This window comes from Dermacentor variabilis, chromosome 7, assembly GCF_050947875.1.
Source record: "Dermacentor variabilis isolate Ectoservices chromosome 7, ASM5094787v1, whole genome shotgun sequence".
NCBI lineage: Eukaryota > Metazoa > Arthropoda > Arachnida > Ixodida > Ixodidae > Dermacentor > Dermacentor variabilis.
The window spans coordinates 115,144,052-115,170,385 of record NC_134574.1 but is presented as its reverse complement, the minus strand read 5'-3'; the positions used below and the strand labels follow the sequence as shown (position 1 = coordinate 115,170,385).

Here is a 26,334-nt window from a genome sequence, read left to right as displayed (position 1 = left end):
CGATAGATCAATGTGACGTAACCTTGAACTGGGTCCTGCCGAGCCTGAGCATGATGCCGTCGCGCATGCTGACGTTCCTTTCGTTGCTCATCGTATTCGCGCTGCTCTTCAGGCGTCCTAACTGTGCGGGGCTTTCTTTGGGGAGGAACCACTGTGTCCTACTTAGCCTGAGCACGACGCCGTTGTGCATATTGACGTTGCTGTTCCCGTCACTGTTCATCGCGTTCACGCTGTTGTTCGGGAGTTCTAACTATGCGTCGTCTTTCCACAGCGCTGTCAGAACACAAATCAAATCAGATGCCAGGAAAATTCCTCCACATATGAAACTGTAGTTACATATTTCCCTAGTCCGTATGCTACAGTTGCCGATTGCCGGCAACTGCAGCTTATGCAACCGTAATTTTTACCGAGAAAGGCCTGCGGCGAATGGTATGCGCGAAGGCGAGCTTTCTGGTTCTGTTTATTCTTTCCTCCACATGGCCGGCGCCGCCACTGCCGCCAATGCGCGGAGGCGAGCGCCGTCTGGTGGTGCTGCAAGCAACACAGTGGCGCACGCCTCCCCCTGTGATTGGTTGAATTTCTGACCACGGACACGACAATGCATTGGGGGGTAGAGGTATACAGATTCGCTGTAAAATACTAAACATGCTGGTGGCACACCTTGATATTCGTATAAAGAAGCCCATGTGCTCTTGAGGACGGGGGGGGGGGGAGGGGGGCCATACTTCAACACAGAATTTCAAGTACCTTTACTTATTTATTGAACTATTCCTGTGTATACACATCTGCGCATGTTTAGGTGCTCTCCTGTTCTACATTAAGTGGCTTCGTGAAACCGTGTACGGGTTTTTTGTAACTGTTTGTGCTCCTTGACCACATTTCGTGTTTATTTTTTGGGGGGGGGCATTTTTGTAATTAAGTTTCGTTCGTCACGAGCGAGCAACAGTCGGTGCCAATGAAAGTGCCAACTTCTTCTATATTGTCATGTTAAAAAATATAGATATTCAAGTTTTCTTATTACATATGCGGTATGTGTCACGAATGTGAAAAAAATGTAATTCTTTGCTTACATGCCTCAAGTATGTAATGAAGACCGTATCTGCATGTAAGTTCACAAAGCAGCCACCTCTCGTTACGTTTGTTGCGGTGAAAGGCGATTTGATCGCCAATGAAAGAGATGAAGATGCAGCTTTATGAAGTCGATCGGAATATGGCTGGTGCATTACGAAATGGCTGTTTCTGATCATTTGGTACTGCACGGTGGTCTAGATCAAATTATAGTCCATCTTCTCGAAAACTGACGACAAGAATATGTCTAAACGACTTACGTGCAGTTCCGCATGCACGTGACTTAAGCGGCAGCATTACCTGGGGAGCTCCTATCTAGAGACATGGGAACTGAGAACGTGTTTTTCCCGGCAATTACTGCTTCAAATTTGATGAGGTTTGCTGCATTTAAAAGGAAAAGTTGAAATATAGTGATTGACGCAAGTGAAATTGTTATTTAGGCCGTCAAGTTATTTTATGAGATCGTTAAAAATTCCAGTATTTGAAAAAAAAATGAAACTGCATGTTTACAACTATCTAACTGAACAATGAAACAGGCTATTCAAATTCCGTAAACTGCACCTAATATTGCATTTCAAGTGGACAAAATTAATGTAATACACATGCCTCTCAATAGTACCAATAATCTGTCAATTACATTTTTGCAATAGCTTAATAGACGTATTAACAATTTCACGTAAACTGTAAATTCACATACAAAGCTTGTCCACTTTATATTATCTAACAGAAGCAGTTCGTGAAACGGCGAACTGAAACTGCGGTGCGGTGCGGAGCGCGATCAGCCCCTCTACATGCTTTTCACAGAATATGAAAATACATTTGATTCAGTAGAGATACCAGCAGTTTCGGAGGCACTGCATAATCAAGAAGTGTAGAGGGCATACGTGAATATCGCGGAAGATACATAGACATTCCACAGCTACCTTGTTTCTCCACAAGAAGAGTAGAAAATTACCTATCAAGAATGGGGTCAGCCAAGGAGCCACAATATATCCAGTGCTATTCACTGCATGTTAGAAGGCGTGTTCAAGCTATTGGACTCTTATGGTTTGGAAGTGAGGATCAATGGCCAATACCTCAACAGCTATCGATTTGCAGATGACATTGTCTGGTTCAGCAACACTGGGGATGTTGCAACAAATGATTGAGGACCTTAACCGAGGAAATGTGCGGAACACAAACTTACTGTCAACAGTCCGGCAAAGGAACAAGAATTCATGATCGCCTGTCAACCTCTTGAGTCTGTGCAGGAGTACGCTTATCTAGGTAAATTACTCACAGGGGACTCTGACCATGAGGAGAAAATTTACAGAAGAATAAAAATGGGTAGGAGTGCATACAGCAGGCATTAACAAATCCTGGCTGCGAGCTTACCAGTGTAGTTAAAAAGAAATGTGCGCGATTATCGCATTTTCCCGATATTACCACATGGGAAAAAATCTAGGAGGTTAACATCGAAGCTCGAGAACAAGTTAAAAACCACGCAAGAGAGAGAGTAAAACTTTATTCAATGTAAATAAAATAAGGCACGATGGTTGGAGCCCCTATTCCAGGGCCCCGCTGGCACGAGCGGCTCGCTGGGCTTGGTCCAGAAGAGCCAACTGGCTCTCCCGACCCTCGTCCGCAAGCCATGCCTCCCACTGCCTATTCCTCATTAGTGGATGTTGGTGTAATATGGGACTATCTATGTGCGGAGGCGTCCTGGGGCACTCCCATGTGATGTGTTTTAAGCACCGATGGAACTAAAGATGTTGCGCGTAACCTTAAGAGGCGGGCAGAGAGCGGTGTTGATCAGAGATCAAACGGGGATAGCCGATATTCCAGCTGCCATTAAGGAAAAAAAAATGGAGCTAGGCTGCCATGTAATGCATAGGGCAGTTAACTGGTGGTTACAGGATCGGTGGCAATGGAAGAGAAGCTCAGTCGAGGACGGAGTGAATGTAGGTTGGAAGGATGAAATCGGGAAACTTGAAGGCGCAAGTTGGAATCACCAAGCGCAAGACAGGTGTAACTGGAGATCGTTGGGAGAGGCCTTCGTACTGCAGTGGGCATAAATATAGTCTGATGATGATGGGAATATTAATGATGATGATAATGATGAAACTTCGTGCTTTTATTTTTCTTGAAACATACCACTTTCAGAAACTTGCTAAGAAACTTTTGCAAATAATTTTAGACTTTAAATGAAAATTCCACTTGATAAAGTACCTAGAATCTAACTTTCTCTTTCAAGTGCAACAGATTTCAATCAAATTGCCCCATGGGTAATATCAGAACAGAAGTTTTGCGTTTTGCACGTATTTGAATAGGCGGCGTTGGAGCTGACCTGTCCGGAATGAATGTTTCACGTAATCGATTCCATGCTCATTTTTTAAATAGGATTGAATGCGACGTGCAATACAAGGGGTCTCCGGAAGGTATAAGTTTACTAAAGCGCGAACAGGCGCCACAATGCAGTATATGCAGAGTATAATACGCAGAGCATACGCCGTATAAATTTGAAGAAGTATATGGAGTTCCGATTTGGTTCGAGCTGTATGAGGGCACAGATCAGAATGGAACCCCGATAGTATAATTCGCCCATACAGACATAGAGGGTGAAAGCGGGCTGCCGTGTACGAAACGAACACGTGCGGATGGTACACATATGAAATAAGCGCAAACAGGAACAAATGGAAAAAGCGGTTTCTACTATGCGTATTTAATTCGGCTCCCCACCAAGGGCAGAAGATAAAACTTCAGCGATTACTCGAAAAAAAAAAATCGAGCAATGCTTGAAAGTCCAGGAAAACTATGTTAAGCATAGGTGCTTTGTCATACAGCACACTATGGTTCATCAAGGTTAGAGCGCAGACATGCGCGCAACTTCTATCATGCGATGTTCGCCAACCAACTCAGCAACAAATACAAGTACAAGAAAGAAGAGAATGGATCATGCAAAATGTTAACTATGACAGCATATTTCATGGTGAGCCCGACAAGCGTTAATTAAGTCACGTGCAAAAAATAAGAGAAATAAGAAAATTAAAAAAAAGCAGGGGAGCAAACCTAAACTCCGTACTCAAAGCGACACGTGATGACATAATTTTGCGAGTAACAACGATGAACAGTGGTATAGCCTAGGCGTGCTCGTTTAATAATCGAAACTGATTGCCCTCATTGACAGCTTCTGCTGCATTTCGTCTAGATGCGTTTTGCCGATAGAGAAGCTGTCAAGAGACGTCGCACATCTTGGGGCGTTTCATTGGCCGGCACAAAGATGGCGCCACAACTACGTTGCGGCTCAGTTTATCCAGGCAGGCAGCATCAATTTTTTTATACTTGAGGAAAATGCATCCTATGGGTCTTTAAGAGGAAGATTTAGCTCAGGAGCTCCTATCTCAATACATGGGAACGGAGGAAACGATATTATCTGCGAACATTGCACGTATTTTGAATAAATTGTTGCATTTAAATGAAGTGAAAATTTAGGAACACCAGGAAGTGTTTCCCTATTGGTGCCATCATTTCTTTAGAAATAACGTTGAAAATTGCTACGTTTATAAAAATTACGGTATCAAGTTTACAACTCTGTAACACAGCAATAAAAAACGATACACGGCTTCCGTGAGCTGCACGTAATCGTACATCGAACGCGGAAAAAATATACATCTCTGTGAAATGCGCAACAAATTGGCGAGTAAAACCTTTTTCAAAACTTTCGTAAACATTGCGACGGTTGCACCTAAGCTGTCAAGCAAAGATCAAGTTTGTCCGTCTCAAGTGCTCTGACATATTCAGTTTACAGAACTGCCTAGTCTATTTTTGGCACAGAGTTGGGAATCTAAAAACCTCGGACTTCTATTTTCTTTAACTTACTGGTGTTCGGCAGGTTTTGTAAAAAGCCAGGGTCATGAATCGAAAAATTTTTTTTTGCCACAGCTGCTAGAATTTAACTTCCTTTCCCAAATGCAACCAAGTTAATTCAAGTCGGTCTTACGGCTGTCTAATCAGACATCATTCCTGCGTTTCACATGCGTTTGCGTACGGAAGTAGGAGCTCTTCTCGAGCTAAAGCTGCCGCTTAAAGCCGCCCACTGGTGCCCCATCCTGGGCACATCCTGGGTCATCAGAGCTGTCGCGGGTTGCCGAGACGGACAGGCGTAAGAAGCAATTTCAGAAGAGGAGAATCTGTAGTTCGCCAGCTCCTATGGATGTTGCGAGCCCGTCTGGTTTCCTTATTTCGAGCGGCTGAACGAGTGTTTATCTCTCGAATGCACCCGATTTCCGTGTTCGTACTTGAAAGAGGAAAGAAAAGGAAGCTTGTCGGTAAGCCAAGAGCTTTCTTGCTACAGCGGAGGTAATGCAGGGGTTTCCTGCATTGGCTTTTCCTTGTATCGAGTGACCGGTGCAGATGATGCTGCACGAGTTAACCTTTCTTTTGTTGGACTCACAGGCCTTGGAAAAGTGGCTATAGCCTAAGCAATTGTGCAAGATAACAATTCGTGTAAACGTGGTACGCTGAAAAAGAAACGTGATTACATGGGTAGCCTGTAACTACATTGCCTGTTTTGCGCGTATGAACAATTCGCCACGCTAATATTGTATTGACTTTAAATAATAATGATTTACTTTAATCAATATATCGGTAATGTGCAAGGTCGTCATTTTTTTATGCTCTATATGCTGAAAAAAGGGACAAATATATAGGTGATTATTGAGCGAGTTTCAATCAATCAGCATGAGAGAGAAAAAGAGAAAGAGAGAAGGGAGGGAGAAAAGGCAGGGAGGTTAACCAGACTGAGTCCAGTTTGCTACCGTTCTCTGTGCGAGGGGATAGGGGAATGAAAGAGAGAGAGAGAGAGAGATAGATAGATAGAGAGAGAGAGAGGACATGAGTCTATATCCCACTTTCACGTGCACTATGCTAGGTGCAGCATGTATACAGTCGGGCATTCAAGTCTGTTGCCGTGGCCGCATTTCGATGGAGGCAAAATGCAAAAACACTCGTGTGCTGAAATTTAGGTGCACGTTAAAGAACCCCAGGCTGTCGAAATTTCCGGAGTACTCCACTACGGCGTGCTTCATAATCAGAAAGTGGTTTTGGCACGTAAAACCCCATAATTAAAAAAAGTATGTTGCCTTCACGTATTGAGAAAGCGCTCGAATGGCTTTCTGGGCTATTGAACTCTGAGCCCAGCTTCCCAAGATCTTTGCTTCTGTATACGGCCATTGTCCAGTCTATTCAAGGCACACTGCAGAGTTTCACGTTGATTATCGAAGCCACAGACGATGACTGCTGGTCTCCTCACACTTGCACGTAGCACACATCGGTACGATAGCACACATTCAATACGATAGTTGCAGGAGTTAGTGAATGCTACTCCTACCTACAGCCGACACATCAGTGTTGCGTCACATCGGGAAAGGTTTGCTGGTAATTTCAGTTTCAGTGATGGGTCGAGGCTGCATAATCGATGATTAGAGTTCTGTGATGTATGCCAGTAACTCAACGTGATGGTACGAGCGAGATTACGAACCTCTCGTGCAGTCTCTACTCTCGATAAAGGTATAAGGAGTGTCGGTGCTCCACTGTGGGCATGTCGGGCGGCGCTATCGGCGAGGTGATTGCCAACGATGCCAGAATGCCCCAGTAGCAACTGAAACATGATATCATGTCTTCGTTCCGAAATGCAATGACAAATTTCGTTGAATTGGGACAGCATCTGTTCCTAATTAGCATGTCGTAAACCTCGCAAGCTTTGGAGGGCTGCTTTCGAATCACAACGCATTGCCCATGTGCTAGGCGTCTTTTCCCCAATGTGTTCCACAGCAGCGCGAAGAGCGGCTAGTTCGGAATCTGTAGATGTCGTGACGTATGAAGACTTGATGACCACCGATTGAGATGGAATAACAATGGCGCCCGTCGAACTTTCCGAGACCGAATCGTTCGTGTAAAGATGGATTCGATTAGCGTGCGAACACTGCAAAAGTTCAAATGTGATCTGCTTGAGAGCCGCGTTGGTCAGTCTAGCCTTCTTCGCAATTCCTTGAAAAGAGAGGTACAAAGAAAGCTTCTTCAAGCACCACAGAGGGGATGGCGTTCTTGTTGATGGCGAGTATCTCAATGTCAACGACTGCTAGTTGCAACTGATCTAGAAAACGCGGCTTTGGGTCTTTTCTCAAGCAAGCAAGGGAGATGGCGGTCAGGGACTCGGGATATATGGCGAACATGCGCCCGGAAGGCGTCGACAGCTGTATAAGTGGTTATTGGTTTTTCCCTGGTGGCGGAAATTGTTGCTACAGTTGAAGCACTTCGAGTTAGCCCCAGGCATGTTCGAAGGGATTGGCCTTGAATGCTCGGTAGGATACAGATGTTAGTTTCGTTAGCATTGGACAGCACTGATGTGAAATATCTCAAGTATCCTAGGAAGGGTGTCTTCTATAGGTGAATCACAGATGCCACGGATGGGCCCCACGTTTTCCCACCAAGAAACCTTAGTATATAGGAGGTAGAGGTAAGCCTCTTTTTCAAGTATGAGATGGGGGTGCTCCATGAAAGGTCTCTGTCGAGAACAACGCCTAGGAATTGGTGAGATTTTGGGTATGAAATTGTTTATTGGTCAGTAGAAATGGGGTACCAGGTCATGGTCTTGCGGGTAAAGGCGACTAAGGCGTACTTCTCGGTCGAAATGCTGAGTCCTTGAGCACGCAGGCACCAGGATGTCAGGGTCACTGCTTTTTGGAGTCGTGCGCGCAGCTGGGGGCGTGTAACTGCCGAGGCCCATATGTATATGTCGTGGGCATATATGGAAATGTTGACTGTTTGTGGTCGAACATCGGCAAGTCCAAGGATTTCAAGGTTGAACGAAGTGGGGCTAAGGACCTCGCCCTGCGGGACGCCAGTGGCAAGTGTAATGGTCACAGGTTCGGCCATCCGCACTTTGCACAAAGAAGGAGCTTTGGAATAGATGGCTCCGAATCGACATTTGTCCATTAGTTCCATTATTTTCTAGGGCATCAAGGATGGCTTCATGCATTACATTATCATAGACGCTTTTTGCATCGACAAAAAGTGCAACCGATATACGTTTAAGGTGTTTTCCTTGTTGCACAGACATGACGAGGTCGATGCGTTTGTTAAACAGGTATAGATAAATAGGTCGGCTTGGCTGAAAGTCACTATTGCAGCTGGATTGGGACCAGGCAGCCATTATGTAAAGGCTAAGTAATTACGTTCTTATTTATGCGTTATGAGCACCTTGAGACACTAATAAATCACTCCACCACTTGTTTCAATACTCAGCATACCGATAGTCGTCAATGAAATCTCAATACAATCGCTTCATTAATGCCGCGTTCCTCGCCCACGGTCCTTGCGGCTTGCCACCAAGCATGACTACGCTTACCTAAGCATCCGCGCGGCATGTCGATAGCAACATACAGGTGATATGGGCGGTAGGAATCTCATTTCCCCCCCCCCCCCTATATATGCTTCTGACGTGTGCAATACCTGCCGAAATGCGATCTCTTTGTATGCGCCGTGCTGCCGCAACTGTATGGCAGAGACATTTGTCAGGCACACCCCCTTTTTAGGCTCTGCCTTTACGTTCAACCTAAAATTTTGATGGGAAATAAAATTCATTTCAATTCAATTCAATTAGCAATTGAGCCATGAAGGCGGCTGTCCTGTCATTCGCTGTCTAGGACATATTCGAATACGTGCTAACCTATCCTGCGTGATCGTTTCGCTATCTCCGTTTTGTCGTTCGCGTTCTCCGGTGCCATTTTCAAGCAAGGTTCTTGGCACGTTAGCCATCGTCGCACACGGATTGGCCGGCACACGTGGAACACACCTTCCAACCACACGCCTCAAGTAGCGCTTGACCTTAGGAGCAAGCAACCGGCCAATAAAGCCTTGCATGCTGCCTCGAGGCATCAAAGCTGCCAGAGCCGGGACCCCCCGACTGACCTTCGAATTTAAAACTTATTATCCGCATATTCTAGAATGTTCCTTCACTCCGCATTCCACTGGACTCAAAAAAGTGGATGACAGCTCCCCTCCCCGAGACTAGGGGTCACTTACATACATTGCCACTCCACGTCAGTTCTTGAGAGGCGCAGGGTATTCTTCACTTGAAAGCGGGCGTTGTGCTACCCTCGGTAAAGGGGAGGAAGAAGGTCGAGTCGAGGATTCTTTGAGAATACAGAAGAGGGGGGGGGGGCACATGCAATACGGGAAAGAGCAACGCGCAAGCAACCTAAACACCTACGCGTACGTTTAGTGCGTAGGAGAGGTAAACGGTGACCCATCAGTTTCAGAATGAATTCCAAGGGAACGGAGACACAGTCGAGGGTGGCGGGTAAATAGGTGGTGCGTTGCAATTGGCGTGTTTTGCAGGCATCGCGCGGTGTCAGCCGGCACGTGGCAGGGTAATGGGAGCTAGATGAGAGAGGCAGGCCTTCGTCTTGTAGTGGGTATTATAAATAGGCTGATGATGTGGATGGCGATGACGACGAAGGAACAACAGCTTCTGGTTTAATGCTACTTCCTCTTCTGGATGGGAGTATAACACAGAGGCGTTGCAGCGATGTTCACCCCATGTAGGAACGAAGCGTGCGGCTTGTTGGGTCTGGCAACTGCTCTGTAGATTGGCCGCGCGCCTAATTCCACGTCGTATATTAGTCGGGGCAACACTGATGGCCAAGAGAATTGGAAGCTTAATATATTACTACTGAAGAGTGAGATTGATTGTCGCATTTGCTTTTCGCACTCACCCGACCTCGCGGAGCGACATTGGGGCGCCGCACACGGGGTCGCCCAAAATTACGCCCCCGAAGCGCCGATTAGGAAACGGAAACGCACGCGTTGCCGAAGCTAGGATTGCCAGAAAGGCAACGCCTGTAGCTGACACCAGCGCACTTTCGAGCACCACCTGCATAAGGAAAGGCTACGCGACTTATTACTTGTCGTCATTACCTTCCCGTAATTTCCTTTGAACGTTGCACGCGTCAGCTCGCAGTCGGTTATTTCCGCGTGAGCAAAGATCAGAACTTCACTTGTTTGTGAGACGCCTGCCTCGTCTTTTACGAAGGCTTGAACGCACGCGTGCAATGACCGCGCAGGAAGGTAGAAAAAGGCCTAAGCGATTACAAATACAAAAAGAAAGAAAGAAAAGATACAAAGAAACAAAGAAAGAAAGAAAGCAGAGAGAAACCAAAGAGAAATAGATAGATGCGATCGAACACCAGACACGCGCTAACGGGACTAGCTTCGGGCATTTAGGATAGACGAATTTCTTGGCACCCCCCCCTCATCCTCACCCCCCCCCCCCCCCCCCACGAAAAAGCTGCGGCACCATCCGCAAACGACTACTTGTGCGGGCCATGGTGCTGTCCGACACCAGCGGTGTGGCGTTGCTTTCATTCTGTGCAACGCGCATTTAGTGTTTGGGCATGCGAGTAGGAGCTGTCGTCGGGCGCCCGAGTGTTGAGGAAAAAACGAAAGAGGTAACGCGCAGCGGGCGTAAACCGGGGAGCATTTGTTACGCGACGCGGAAGAAAACGAAATTACAGCGTGTTACGCGACGACATAATTGTGCCATTTACGATGTGCGTTGCCCTTGACTGCGCGGCCTCACTCTTGGCAGCGCCACGCGGCGCGACTGACCTTTGTGGCGCTTTCTCTCAGCTTCCGATCCCGAAACTCGCCAGGACTGTTTTCGAGGCAACGGCAAGGGAAAAAACTGCCTGGCATTGGCACCACGCTCATAACGTATCACGAGCCACGAGCGCCAGGGAAACGCGGAAGCCATCAGCGAAAGCTCCCTGTAGAAAGTCGAGTCGCGTTTTCCGTAAATCGTGACCATCCGAGGAATTATTTCTTTCGTATACGTGGTATTTTGAGCGCAGCCGAAACGTCGACTCCTTTCCGCGTGCGGGATGAGCTATACAAGAACACAAAACTGTGCTTACCTCGAGATTTGCTGACGCCTCAATTTGCGCCGAGCAATGAGTACCTGCAGCCAAAAGAAGAAAGCCGTAATAAAACAACGTATGCCTTATAGCCTTCCTATCCAAAAGGTCACATGACCATAAGGGTGAAACCACGATTTTTTATGAGACCACTTTCGGTTGACCCAGGACTTACGTATATAGAAATTTTAGAGAAGACGATTTCTTTCGAAAATAATATAGCGCCTCTGTGATTCTGCAGGCTTCAGCGTAAACAGAGGCAGTAACAACAGAAGCTTGTGCGTGACAGCTGCCACAACTCAAACAAATTAAATTAAACTATGAGGCATTACGTGCCAAAACCACTTTCTGATTATGAGGCACGCCGTAGTGGAGGACTCCGGAAATTTCTACCATCTTGGGTTCTTTAACGTTCACCTGAATCCACCTACACGGGTGTTTTCCCATTTCGAACTCAAACAAGATCACTGACTTCACTACCAGCCAAGGACTCATTCGTTAATGTTATTCGAAAAGGAAGATAGAACAACGAGACAATGCTGCGACGTTGCACTATATGTTAATTTGATGTACGAATGTGCGTGTAAAGTTTAGAGCGTAGAGCTTCCCACGAAAATAGCTAGAGAGAACTCTGGCGCTGCTTTCAGCAACCATGAAAATGACGCGTTTGTCTAATCTCAGTGCTTGCGACTACAAACGTTCTTATGGCGTCTTTTATTACGCTTTATCTTCATAAAATTTCCAGACATTCGTAGTTATTTAAACACACCAAAGCAATCAGTCTCTGACTACGTGCGGAATCACACGTGAATTGATTCATACTATACATCGCAATACTTTGTCGAAAATAATCAATCTGCAAACTGACAAAGCCGGTCGATGCCAGAAGCAGGAAGTCTAGGCACGTCCATATAACTGGCTATCATTGAAATGCTGGCCGAACCACAATGCCTGCAGCTCCCATAGACCAGTAGTTTTGGAGTGTTCTCTAGTAAAATTTGTAGCAAATACGGTGTCAGCGAGGAAAGTTCTAAATGTGAAAGGAACTTCGCATGCGAAAAGCGAACTCTACTTATAGAGTTTGTTGCCAAAACTACTACAGGGAATTCTGACGCTACGATAATCTGACTACCGTGCGAATTACGGGCAGTGCCTAAACTTGTGTGATTTTGAGCACTGACAATATCACTGGGAACGGTGGCATTTATAAAGCAATGCGTGTTGTTTAAAACGATAAGTTTGCAAAGCCGCAAGACTGTTCGAAGCCAGAAATATGAAGTGTAGGTATGTATTAATCACACCAGTAACCACCATTCCCAGGCTGGCTGGGCCACCACGCTTGAAGCTGCCGTAGATACTAGCTAGTGTCGGTTGCTTAACTATACCCCCAATCTTTTTCTCTTACTATATTTCGCCCTCTACGCCATCCGTACAGCGCTGTGGGGGTGCCCCCGCACGAGAGGCAGTAACGGTGCCTTAATTTTCCCATTTTCCATTAAAATCACACACACGTAACTGCGGTATTTTTTTTTTGCAGGAAACACTGTGACATTTGGGAAATGCCGTAGAGGGTACCATGTCTTTCTCCTCAGTTAGAGCATGTGATGAATTTAAGCCACTTCGAAGCTGACGACCTTTTTTTGTGTTGCTTGTTTCGCCAGGGCTGACCAGCTGTGCCTTGGCAGGCCCAACCACGAAGACACCAGCCGGCTGCACCAACGAGAGCTTCGAGAAGTGCGGCACCGACCTGATCCTCTTCGCAGGAGGGCCGGTCATTCCCACCAACAAAGATCAGCTGGTCACGTCCTGCCCGTAAGCACGCCAAGGACACGCCGTCGCGGCCGCCCGCGACTAATCGCTCGAACCTTCGGCAACAGAGATTGTGGAACGTATTGTAATAAGGGTAGTGACGGTGAAGGCGAAGAAACCCCAAAACGGAAAGAGTGAATGATAGCATCAGACTTCTGATAAGGTGAACGTGTGCTCGGAAAGCAAAGCAGCCTTTTAGGGATGACAGCAATGAGCACGGTCGGAGAACTGAATTAAACTACTCGCGGATTCTCAATTCCGTCCGCTGTTCATGAGTCATGGAAAATTCCAGTGCAGCCGGTGGTGCTCATGTACGTAATGCGTTGTTAGAATACTGTGTTATTCCCGGCCCGAATAATAAGACATGGATATGTCGCGAACGAATTGGCCACATCACTGACGAAGGTTCAGATCGTTGAGGTAAAGCGAGCGCATTTTGCGCGTGGGCGACGGCATTTCTGAAAAACAAAAGGGGAGGGGGGCGGGAAAATCACGGGTGGCAGAACAGTGCTGAAGCCACAAGATGAGGAATACAAATCAAATTCATGGGGTTTACATGTCGATACCACGATACGATTATGAAACACGCCGTATAGTGCTGGGCCCCGGATTTAATTTTACCACCTCGGGTTCTCTATCGCGCACCCAGAGCATGGGACGCGGGCGTATCTGCATTTAGCCCCCCGTAGAAAAAAATCGAAAGCGCCTTCAGGATTAGCTGCGTAACACCATAGCCGCTACGCCATCTAGGGGGGTGGAAGGGGGGCGGCTATACTGTACAAAATATAACATAGACAAAGACGGGGAGCGTCGAAGGTTCTAGGGGAGCTGGTGCGTGTTCGCCACCTCCTGCTACCAACGCCTGCCGCTGTCGTCAATTGTCACACACGAAGGCCTGTCTAGCCCGTCACGGTACGAAGACAGTTTACTGTGCCATTATTTCGCACACGATCGGCTTTCGTAATTCGCTGTCGGTGAACAGCTAGCTAATTTTACAGCTTCAATGTTGCGATGTAGGAAAGCTCTGCCGATTCTTTATTCCTTTTTAGAAAAAAGGGGGCATACGCATGCAGAGCTGTTTATTTGGATTTGAGCTTAAAGCCAATAGGACCAGGTTTACATACACAGAAGGGGGCGGGGGAGTGGAAGCCGATTGTAATTGCTGGCGTACAGCGTCGCGGCCCCTGTTGCCGCACTGCACTGAAGGTGAAAAGACACTGGATTTCTTTCGCAGATGCACGGTTGTGGAAAAAAAATCTTGCGAGAATAGGACTTCGTTGAAGCAAAAGACACGATAAGCGCATGCATATACAAGCGTTTCATTACGCTGCACCTTACAAACGTTCCATAAAAATAACTCAGCATCGCGCGTCGAATGTTTATCAGCCACGCTCAGACTCAATTTTTTTTTCGATTTGCAATTTTTAATTCATGTCGGTATATTTCGTTTAGTGTTTTTGATAGTGCTCCTTCTATGCGCGACAACAGTTGGCAGAATGTCACTCCGAAACCAATGTGTTTTTGTCGCGAGATATTGCGGGATGTGGGGAGATGAGTTATGCGCCAGCGCGAGTCCGCCAACGTCACGGTGACTAAGTGCTAGTAAACTTGAGAGGTATGCTAGAAAATGATGTAATTACAGCATGGAACACGTGGTAGAGCACAGAACGTGACAGCATCAGCAATCTCTGGCATATTCTAGTGAATTTCCCCGTGCGCAGGAGCACAACGAAGCTTCTCATTTATGAGACAGCCTTCGACAAAGCCACCGTCATATTTTCCCTGCGCCCTCGCTTTCGCAAAACGCGGAGGCCTGATGCAAATCTACCTGCTAGTTTAGCTGCTTTCTCACAAAAGCTATTCGCTCTCTGAGCGATGCCAAATTTGAGGGTCAGTTTCTGGTATTATCGATGACAAGGTGTGATAAAAAATCTGTTGACATGGCGGAATACTCTTGACAGAGGAAGTCGGGAGGGTCTACTAACGTCGGATGGTTGATGGAAATTTTTATAGCGTAGATGTGTTTTGGCACTTTCGAGGTGGTAGACTCTGGGAACGCTCTTATTATAACATTGGCAACATAGGGAGCCGCATAGGTGGTCCTTGCTGCGGCGACTTTTGGTCATTCGCGGCGAAACTGTGCAACTTAAAATCTCTTCCGATACTCTGTGATGCGCGCCCATCGGGGAACACTCGGGAACGGGATTCAAGAAAGAAACCCCGCGGGCCCTTTTGCGCACTTTTGCGCGCCCGTTCTTGTCCGAGCTGCTCGCACTGGCAGCTTCTTTCAGGAAAGTGCTCGCGCTACTCGTTGCAGGAACTTTTCGCTCGCTTCTTTCTGCACGAGGCCTTTCATTTAATTCTGGAACGCAGAGGCGGAAGTTAATTCTTGATTCCGCATAAGACGCAACATTCGCAGCGAGAGTGAGAACAGATGCATCGCCGTACGCGGGATGTCGAGAGAAATCTCGGTTACCATCAAGAGAAAACGCTCGTATTTCCTTGCTTCTGCATCCGACTACCTATCGATAGTGGTCTGCTGTTGATAGCGCACTTCTTCGACCTCGGAAGCAGCAGCAGAAGCAGCAGCAGCTTCGGAAGTCGAATCTTTCGGAGTCCCTTAGGCGTTTACAGATACAATCACCCGCACTATACGCGGGCCAGCTGATAAAGCTTGTGCCATCAACGCCCACTTGGGACTGTTCCAAGACAGAGTTTGGACCCCCAGCCAATAAGCGTTCGCTTCTCCGTTTTTGTGCAGGAAGGAGAAAGCGTCGGAGAAGTGCGCCCGGGCGTATTCGACCAAGTGTCTCGCTCGTTTCCCTCGGGGCATGGTCATGCTTCTGCTCGACGGTATCCGCAACGAGGTCAACGCCAAGTGCAACACCACGAGCCCGAGCGGAAAGGGTAGGTCGCCGTTGTACACTGCCACCAGGGGTGCTGCGGGCACCTCGGTAGACGACAGCCTGCATGTGGATATATATACAGAACATTACACTCTACGAATGATCCATAACGAACTGGTCATTGTTTTTCTCAGACAGTTTTCTTTCTCTAACACTGTGTGTCCTGGTGCCTTTCTGCCAGGAACACTGTACATATATGACGTATGTGGCCGGAAAGCATTTGGCACGCATCATTAGAGAGAGGAGAGAGAGAGAGAGAAGAGAGAGGTGGGAGAAGCTCAATGATATGAGAGGGAGAGGCCGTCCATCGAATGACGAAAAGTATTCTTGTCCGACTCAATTGCGCGCAGTAGGGCGCGATATACCTCAGAGTGCAGCGTTAGCACTGCGTCGTTGTAAGATTATGTAAGGGGCACGAGAAAGTACATACATGAAATAAGAAAGACACGTGCGCCGGGGTAGAGTTTGGGTCCGGTTGATATTGAGGGTGCCACATAAATGACGTCATGATTAAAATCTTGCGTCCCCCTTTTCTACGGTGAGCGAGAACAGCCTGATTGTCCCATTTACTTAAAAAAAATCACAAGCACACAGGTCGCCGTAGCTTCAAATATACACGGAAGGTGATATGTTTAGCCATATTGTTAGAATACACTGCAGCATTACCAGATATGTCACCTTGAGACTGAGTGGAAATGTAGCAACGCAAATTTAAGGTATGCAGCCAAGGCAGCCGCATCCGCTACCCATGGCATCATAGATTTTGACATTATCTTGCAGAGGCCAGTTAAATATTAGCTAACAGGCTATGGTTGCATCGTATTTTATTAGAAGCAAACATTAAACCTGGCAACTTTTCAGGACTAATTATGCACAAGAAGGACCTAAATATGCGCAGTGCCCAGAAATCTCCCAAGGAACTGACTCAATGTTTTTATTTAATGTCAGTTTACGCTTAAGAGAAAACTTTAACTTGAGTACCCTTTCGCATGCTTTGTTGAAGTGCTTTTGGAAAGGATACTTTGACGCGAATTGTCGATTTAACTGAATAAAATGTGTTGCATTTAAAGAAAAAGTCAAATTTTGTTGACTGATGGAAGCGAAAATTTATTTGTCTTTAAGCATGTAAAAAATTTTAAAAAGTATAGCATTCTCAACACCCCCCCCCCCCCCCCCCCCCACCTCCCATCAGGTGAAAGTAAGCAGAATTAATGACACATTAAAATTGTGTACACTAATCCTCTAGAGCAACTAACCCGAAAAAATCTGGGCCGGCATTGAAACAACGTTGTACATTGAAATTGTTCATAAAAAAAGTTCACCCGATCTCTAGGTCGCACATCCTCATTCGCGAAGCCAGCTGCGGCCAACGTCAACGAGCACTTACGAAAGAAAAGCTATCTGAATTTGCTGCAGGCTGGTATATCGCAGTCGATTCTGAATGACCAACGTTTTATGAATAGACAACTTTCGATGCCTAACGTAATGTTTAGGAATGTTACATTTGCTACAATTTTTTCATTTTGTTTAGTTGTCCTTAAGCAGCCTATTAGGTGCAGCTGATAGAATCTTGAGTTCATCATCTTTAATGTCTCCGTTTATCCCGGCACATACGCTGAAAAAAAATACAGATTGTCATCTGAAAGCTCGGAGACAGTTGTAACGTGCAGTGTGATCACGGGCGTACACAGTCAACCTGGAGGGCACCTAAATATTTATTGTAGAAACTTGGGGTGCACGCCAAACTTTCAGGATGCGGCTTTCTCGGCTATAACAACCGAGTAACTACAAAAAGAAGCGATTGGCATGTACGAGCGTATTTCAAAGCAAAACCTCCTATAGGTGTACAAGAGCGCCATCTGTTTCTTCGTTAGTGAACGAATTGAAATTTCTACAAGCTTTTGTCTCTCAAGTCCTTCGACTTCAGCGTCGTGATCCCATGCTATCCACAGCTTCATGAGACTTATATTTCCGCATTTTCAGAACTTGGCCCACTAAATCAGACGGAAAAAGCGTTGATCAGAGATGCTTCCCTATGGAGGCACGAAGGAACATTGCCTATTTTTCAACATTCTTTTTTTTGTCATGTCCTTGCCATGTCGTGTCTTTTTGACTCATGGGAACGCAACGTCACAGTGAGTGATGTATAATGCCTCTCGCAGAATACCTGAAGCATGCGGCGTGCCTTAACACCAACGGCGCACGCCTGCACCAGTGCATGCGAGACCTTACACTGGTGCTGGATCAGAGCGTCGACGCACCACAGAAGAGCCGCTTGGCACTATCCTGCTGGTAACCTCTCTCCGTCTGTCTTCAAAGCGACGCGTCAAAAGCGGCTTTAGTTTCCTTAGTTTCAATATTATCTCGAAATGTCGTCGGGGCCCTCGAGTCTGTACACAGAAGGTGTACGACTATTATTTCAGACAGTTCTGCAAACGATGTAGCCGGCATCGACGTGTGAGTCTCTATGAGAGTCTAGAATGGGTGTCGCTCGCGAGCTGAAAAAAAGGAAAAGAGTTTTTTAGACTAGTGTGTCCTTAGGGGATAAGCTTGAGGTTTTGAAGCCTATGTATGCATGTTGCACCTCCTTTCTGGCTTGTTCCTGGCACGCACTATGTAATCGCCCGCCACTGACAGTCTGTATGGTTTGTTTTTGATATTTGGGGTATAGGGCGTCCTCTGGTCGCATTTTCCCACAGAACCTCGTAATTTAATGAACAGTAAGATTAGCTTAACTATCTAGAACACGGGTCTGTGAGGAGCCTAAACATTCCTTGCCAGCCCGTCTACGGTACGAGCAAGTTTCCGAACCTCAGAAGGTTAGCTTAAATTAAATCAAAGAAATTGATTTGCGGGGTCTTACAGGACAAAAAGAAGAGATCTCATTATGAAATATGCCAGCGCACTTTGAAACAAGAACGCAGCAGAGAATGAACAACCACGAGCGTTGTACTGCAACTGTCGATTTATTGCTGGGTTATCATCATCATGATCACCATCATCATCTGATGATGATGACCCAGCAATAAATCGACAGCATACACAAACACGCGTTGCACCGCATGCGTGGAACACTTCCGAGAAGAGAACGACACAGATTTTTTTGACCACTCATACGAACTAACAGCCATCATGCCATAAGAAGCTTCATGCTTTACAAGCCTTCATAGTGCACAAAACATAATGAATAAAAAAAAAGCAGAAATAAAGCGAGATGAAACACACCATCTCACCATGCCGCGTTCGGATACATAAAAACACATTTTTTCTTTGCCGGATAAGGCAACCGAGATGTAACTGATGCACTTTTTCGTACGCGTTGAAATCTCAGCTCCTCGAATAATTTCCCTGCTGAAACTGGAAAATACGACAGTGGTGTGCCGTGTGAGGAACAAACTGACACGGGACAATATGAATGCAGCTGAGATTTCAACGCGGACGGAAGAGTTTCCCTGGGTAGCGTCATGTGACGAATAAAATGTTTTTATGTATCTGAACGGGGCAATATCAGATGGTGTATTTCACTCATTTTCTTTCGTTTTGTTTCTATTTTGTGCACTATGAAGGTTTGCGGAGTATGAAGTTCCGTGAAGCATGATGACTGCTGGCTCCCATTGTGGCAAAAAAAATATTTGTCGTTCTCTTCTCTGAAGAGCTCCACGGATGCGTCGAAACGCGTGTTTATGTATGTTTCTCCAGCATTAGACCGATAGCACTCGTGGTTTTTCATTCTGTGTTACGTCCTTGTTTCCAAGTGCACTACATATTCCATGCGCTGACTAATCGACTAGCCCACCAGTGCGTCTTAAGTAAGATGTCATTATGTGGCACGCACGCCACTGTGGGGGTACTCCTGATTTATTTTCACCAGAGTTCTTTAACATCAAACCCGCCACCTTGAGCTCAGCAGGGCAATGCCATAGCCACGGAGCTGTATATATATATATATATATATATATATATATATATATATATATATATATATATATATATATATATATATATATATATATATATATATATATATATATATATATACCTGCCTCGTGAATCGTACAAACGAGTGTGCAAAGAAAGGACAAAATATTGGCACTCATGTACCTGTACCATACATTTTGTTCACTAGATGCGACTTCTATTTGTGCGTTGGCGAGTGTAATATTCTTTTGTATATCAAGGACACAGTGCATGACAACGAGAGAAAATGCGGATCTCTCGGTGTGAAAATTATACGTTTAATTATTGCACTTAGTGGCTGTTAAACTATAGTGACTTGTTCCTACAGTAGTCGTGATCTGTCAGAAGCTGCGGTTATGCTGTCAGCATCCTTGCAATATATACGGGATTAGACACATACGCAGTAAAAAAAATCACATTTAAGGGTGATGCTCCGTCCCATACGGCTAACATACATACTTTCATGGGATAAAATTATATGTTTGATGGGGACAAAAAAAGTTTTTCGTTTGGCCACTACTTGTGCAAAGTGAGCATGGCGATACGAAAACAGCGCCGGAACCAGCGTCACAGTACACAGACGGTAATAAAACTTCATGAAAAAAAAACTTTCGTAGATTTCACTGTCAAAATCTCGTGCCAGGTATTTCGGCGCATGCCATAGGTCAGATTAGTGCACAGTTTGTAACCGCGGGTTCTCTCATCGTATGTGTAGTTGGAGCTCACTGATGTCTACGGTAATATATACTTCTTTTTTTACATCCTTAAGCGTACGAGTGTTTAGGCATGGGACAAACTATTGTCCCGAAAAGTTCAAAGAATATTTAACGAGTATACAATGTCACGATGTGCCATTGGAGTTGAGCCTGACAGCGATGACTTTCTTTGCGCCAGAAATTTCGTGCTTGATGGAATTTCGTGCTTGTCATCGTGTTCGTAATACCCGAAACGCTTCTGTTATTTTTGCCTTATCCTCGCAGCTCATTCAACACGTACAGAACCTGCATGACGGACTCTGTGAAAGGAGTGTGCGAGAGTTCAACCTCGGCGTACGTGGACAAGCTAATCACCGGATACGCTGGTGAGTTCAAGTGCTTCTCGAATTCGCGCTCCGCTTTCCTCGTTTTGTCAGGGCTGCAAAAAAAAAAAAACTTTGTCAGCACGATAACAGCCTTGGCGTATCAGTTTTGCGTTTTGAGACATTGGACAAAATTCTTCGTGAAACGCTATATGCGGAAGATGTGGGTTTGACTCCCACCGGCAGCAAGTTTTTTCGTTCACTCTTAATTGCCTTTGCCTTACGACCTACGCATTTCAATTAAAGGAACAAATAATTCTGTAATGCTTTCATTGGCATCAGTTTCTGTTGACTGCTTATGGTTGAGGCTAACAAAGATTGGGCCCTTCGGTCCTCCCCTTCTCGCTGAGTGATACGTACGCGTAATGCGTGATGCGTTAGACACTCTGTGGACGCGTCGCACATCTCAGTCGGACCACGGCAGACCTGCCGAGAGATCGACGGTTTAAGCCTACTTTCATGGCGTGCCGTGCTGGAGCGCGTGATCAAATTATTGAATACGTGCAGGCTTTCGGAGCTTCCCGCATTGTCACTCCCATGTGGTTGATAAAAATCGAAGCACTTTCTCGGCCCACTGCCGTATGTTTAAGCCTAGCAACGTCAAGATGAACCGCTGATCTCAGTAAGAACGGCCCAACATCGCAAATGATTTTCCCTCAACGTGAAATGGGACTAAGCGACGACTTATTTCACCATTTCTTCAGTGTTGTCATGTCAAAGAGCAAGTAGGAAGGACGAACTCGGATCCAAGAGGGCTCTTTCACGTTACACAATCGCGGTAACCTGCCTGGTAGCGAGTTTTGTAACACGTGCTTCAGACTTGAGCCGCCTGCCCGCATCGATTGCCAGCAATCCTTACAATGCTTTGCTTGAAACCACTATTACTAGCCTTGTATGAAGACAGATAGCTCGTAAAAGATTTCTCATTTGTTTTTGCGTGCTTAACGGCTCCCGTCAGCCCTGGAAGCCCTGACAGTACGTAAGTAGGTAAATGAATGAATGAATGAATACGTGCAGCACTGGGCTTAACAACGTGTTACGTATCACGTCCTGGCACTACCAAGTGCCAAGAAGGTACAGTGTTTTGCGCGCCTGTGCAGGCAGATTTCGTCTGATTTGAGGCCCACCCTTCAACGACAGGAGCACGCAGTAGACTTGCTTCCGCGTTCTTCGTTAAACGCCTGCCAGCTTTCAGCACCAAACTCTTCCAAAACTCTGTCGAGACATGATTGCTGCGGTTATTTCCGATTCGAGGCGCAAATGGTGGGCCTAATCTTCGATCGACATCTCGCAAGGATTCAAGCGCACACGCTTACCCTGTTTGGGCCGTATACTTTCTGTCGACGACCTTCCCATGGTTCCACGTGAGCGAAGAGTGTTGGCCCTGACGGGATATAGTCCGCCTGCCGAAGGCGGGTGAACCGCTTCAGGCTTCGCGATCTCTTTGAGCTGGGGAGGACGATCGTGGACTACGTGTGCGTGCGCACGTGGTCAGACCGGAAGCCCGCTGTCGTGGTGTCGATAACTGCTTGCCAGCCGGAGGCGATGGCTGGATTGCAACGAAGCGGAAGCACTTATGAGCACGCCGCGCGTGTTCCCCACCTTCACGTAAGGCTCCTTAGACGCGAATATTTGTCTGGTGCTTTTTTTTAGACGAATCCGATTGTGTGGCGAACTATAGTGAGTCACCCCCGGGCTGCATATTTTGGTGGCTTGGTAGTTTCTAGACTGAGGGTGCGGTCGACCTACGCGCGCTCGCAACGTTTTTTGTTCTGTAGTTCACGTCGGCATCAGGCCGATAGGAACGTAACATAAGCTTTTAATCCACTTTCACGATGAGAGAGAGAGAGAGACAGAGAGACAGAAGACCTCCTCACCACGCGACAAACATAGTTACCACGTCGCCGTGTCTCTGACAGACAGATTTCGCACTCAACTGCCTACTCCGTGTCGAAGGCCCTACCTGACTGCCCTTGATGATTTTTCACTGCCCGGAGCGTCAGGAAGAGGCGTCGCGTCTTGTAGGGAGTGTCCGTGGGACACGTGCCAATGCCACGCACTGCAGTATCTATGCATACGTCGGGCGTGCGCGGCAGCCACCACGGAGTGGTTAAACGGGGTCCGCTCCGCGTCGACCCACATAGGCGTCAAACGGTTCTACCGGGTTACGAGCGGTTCGAGAACGCCTCCTCTCCCCCCCCCCCCCCCCCCCGCGACTGTGGCGCAGTCAATAGCGCAGTCGGAGATGGCAATGGCCGCCCGGTTACATTAGCTGCCTTGACCCAGTCACAGCGTGCTCGGTCGTTGGCCTTGCGCGTGACTCGAAACAAACGAGCACGGTGCGCTAACCGGGATCGGCGTAGATCTCGACGCTCTTCGCTCCGCGGTCTTGTTCTGCGCGAGAAAACGCGCGATAACAAACCTGGTTCTGCAGAGTATAAGTTTTTTTTTATTTTTTTAGTTTTACGTGCGTTTTTTTGTTTTAGTTTATCGTGCAGCCACGCGCTAAAAAGCAATGCGCTCGGCACGGGTCGGTCGGCCCATTTGGCTCGCTCGTGGCTCGCGAGCTGTAGACGAAATGTTGCTTTGCATAGGAACTTGGCATGCGTGGCCGCGACCGTGGGGATAATCTCGCTGCGACGCGAGAAGCGGAGTCTCACGGACAAAATTATGCCTTCCGGGTTTGGAGATAGCACCGAAAGAAACGGAGTGATTTGCCTGATGCTACGTGCAGCAGAAGCGTTGTTCGTATGAGTTAATAGAGTTATTTAAGCACCTAACGGTAATGCGCCCTGTCGGTAACCAACCTTACAAAATTGTGCTTGAGTGCTAGAGCTGCAGAGAAAAGCGACCATGTTGATTATATCTTCGCATGAATAATAAACGAAAAAAGTCTATGTCAGAATTAATTTACAGTGTTGTAGGTGTAGCGCCATTGCCAGACAGACGCAAGATAACGTATCTATTTGTTCTGTACGTACTGTGGTCTGGAAGACCGCGCAGGGAAGGTAAAATAGATGAAAGAGAACAGTGCACGAAACATGCGAACTATTTAAAAAAAACAAGCTCGAAAGTATGAGTACAATTATCACGGAACAGGCAGAGAGAGATGCAAATGAGAGAAAGACAGGGAAGGTAACCAATGTTAAAGCCTCCGGTTTGTTACCCTGCACTAGGGGAAGGGAAACGGGAAGTAAAGATGGAAAGAAGAGAGAAGTTATCGAATGAAGCGATTGACCTAAGCAATTCCAATCAGCCATGGTGCGTGAGAAACAGGGTATTTCAATTTGTTATTTCAGGCACGATAGGGGGTTAACACATTTTCATAATGGTGACGAGTTGGTCTCGTCAACGGCGGATGTTATTTCACCCAAAATTTTCAAGTGCGTGCATAATTGATGTGCCCGTGTCGGCTGGAACAGGCACGCCGACGGCGTGTATTGCGATTCGTTTGTACATGGATACTTGGACACAGGGTCCAAAGAACAATCGGTCCTCGAGAAAAAGACATATTCCTGACCAAATACATATATTACTAAGTCTTGTTGGTACACTTTGAGTGATGCTTTAGGAAGCAACACGCTCGAAAGAGTTCTGATTTCCGGAACGTGGTCTCATTGTCCGGGGATCTTGAGCCCGATTTCACGATTGATTGTAAAAGCTGGTTCGTGATGATATGGGCACTCCTATTGTGTATTAATTTACTTCAAGAAATATAAGAAATGCGGTTTCAATCCTCGGGCACTTTGTAGCCGCAATATACAGGAAATAGTCCGAATATGTTATGCAAATTTCTTTTAATATCCAGCTCAGGATATTGAGCGCCATACAGATCCTTACCTAAAGGCCTCACTACACGTACGCTTGGCGGAGCGTGCAAGCTAGCGCCGGAGCGCCTACGCATGCGCAGATGGTGCGTGAAAGGTCACACGCGTCCAAGCGTGGCACAGTTAAGCACGGATATCTGTTCCAGGCAGCTATCGGCACTTGGCTGCCTCGCGTTTCCACGTGCCTGGCTACGCAACTGCGGCGGGGCACAATTAATGGGCAGATGCGTGCCATGCGACAATTCGCTTTTTTTGTACTTTTTGCCGCTGATCTAACGACTTTCAAAATAAAAAAAATGTATATCAAACTCCCTGCATTTCAAAGAACTCTCAAAAAAAGTACGAAACCATCTCTGTCAAAGGGGCTGGAGTAAGCGGAGCGGGTGCGTGCTGGCGTGCATCTCTTGTAGATGCAAATCGCCATTCCTCACGAGGCGCGCAGGAGCGCGTTTTCGGTGCACCTGCGCGCGCAAGCTCAATCCGGGTTCAACATATACTCAAGCACTCCACTCAATACGGGCTCAACACTCAAGCTTGGTCCAAGCACTCAAGCTCGGTCTGGGCTCAACATATACTGAAGCACTTAACTCGTTCCGGGCTCATCACTCAAGCTCGGTGCAAGCACTCAAGCTCGGTCCGGGCTCAACATATAGTCAAGCACTCAACTCATTCCAGGCTCAACATCCAAGCTCGGTCCCAGCACTCAAGCTCGGTCCGGGCTCAACATATACTCAAGCACTACACATGTTCTGGGCTCCACACTCAAGCTCGGTCCGGGCTCAACATATACTCAAGCACTCAACTCGTTCCGGGCTCAACACTCAAGCTTGATCCAAGCACTCAAGCTCGATCTGGGTTCAACATATACTCAAGCACTCCACTCGTTGAGGGCTCAACACTCGAGCTCGGTCCCAGCACTCAAGCTCGGTCCGGGCTCAACATATACCTAAGCACTACACTCGTTCCAGACTCAACACTCAAGCTCGGTCCGGGCTCAACATATACTCAAGCACTCAACTCGTTCCGGACTCAACACTCAAGCTCGGTCCAAGCACTAAAGTTCGGTCCGGGCTCACGATATACTCAAGCACTGAACTCGTTCCAGGCTCAACACTCAGGCTCGGTCCCACCACTCAAGCTCGGTCCGGGCTCAACACTCAAGCTCGGGCCGAGCACTCAAGCTCAGTCCGGGCTCAACATATACTTAAGCACTCCACTCGTTCCGGGCTCAACACTCAAGCTCGGTCCAAGCACTCAGGCTCGCGCCGGGCTCAACATATACTCAAGCACTCAATTCGTTCCGGGCTCAACACTCATGCTTCATCCAAGCACTCAGGCTCGGTCTGGGCTCAACATATACTCAAGCACTCAACTCGTTCCGGACTCAACACTCAATCGGTCCAAGCATTAAAGTTCGGTCCGGGCTCACCATATACTCAAGCACTGAACTCGTTCCAGGCTCAACACTCAAGCTCGGTCCCACCACTCAAGCTCTGTCCGGGCTCGACAATCAAGCTCGGGCCAAGCACTCAAGCTCGGTCCGGGCTCAACATATACTTAAGCACTCCACTCGTTCCGGGCTCAACACACAAGCTCGGTCCGGGCTCAACATATACTCAAGCACTCAACTTGTTCCGGGCTCAACACTCATGCTTGATCCAAGCATTCAAGCTCGATCCAGGTTCAACATATACTCAAGCACTCAATTCGTTCCGGGCTCAACAATCATACTTGAT

At 46.9% G+C, this 26,334-nt stretch overlaps 1 protein-coding gene across 1 annotated transcript in view; it reads left to right on the top strand.

Moving 5' to 3' along the window:
* The window catches only part of LOC142587801 (uncharacterized), a 40,552-nt gene that overhangs the window by 7,322 nt on the left and 6,896 nt on the right, over positions 1 to 26,334 (top strand). The window contains exons 2-5 of the mRNA XM_075699071.1: positions 12,683 to 12,833; positions 15,592 to 15,737; positions 17,899 to 18,028; positions 20,674 to 20,774. Of these exons, the coding sequence (XP_075555186.1) occupies positions 12,683 to 12,833; positions 15,592 to 15,737; positions 17,899 to 18,028; positions 20,674 to 20,774 (528 nt within the window). The remainder of the gene's footprint in view (positions 1 to 12,682; positions 12,834 to 15,591; positions 15,738 to 17,898; positions 18,029 to 20,673; positions 20,775 to 26,334) is intronic.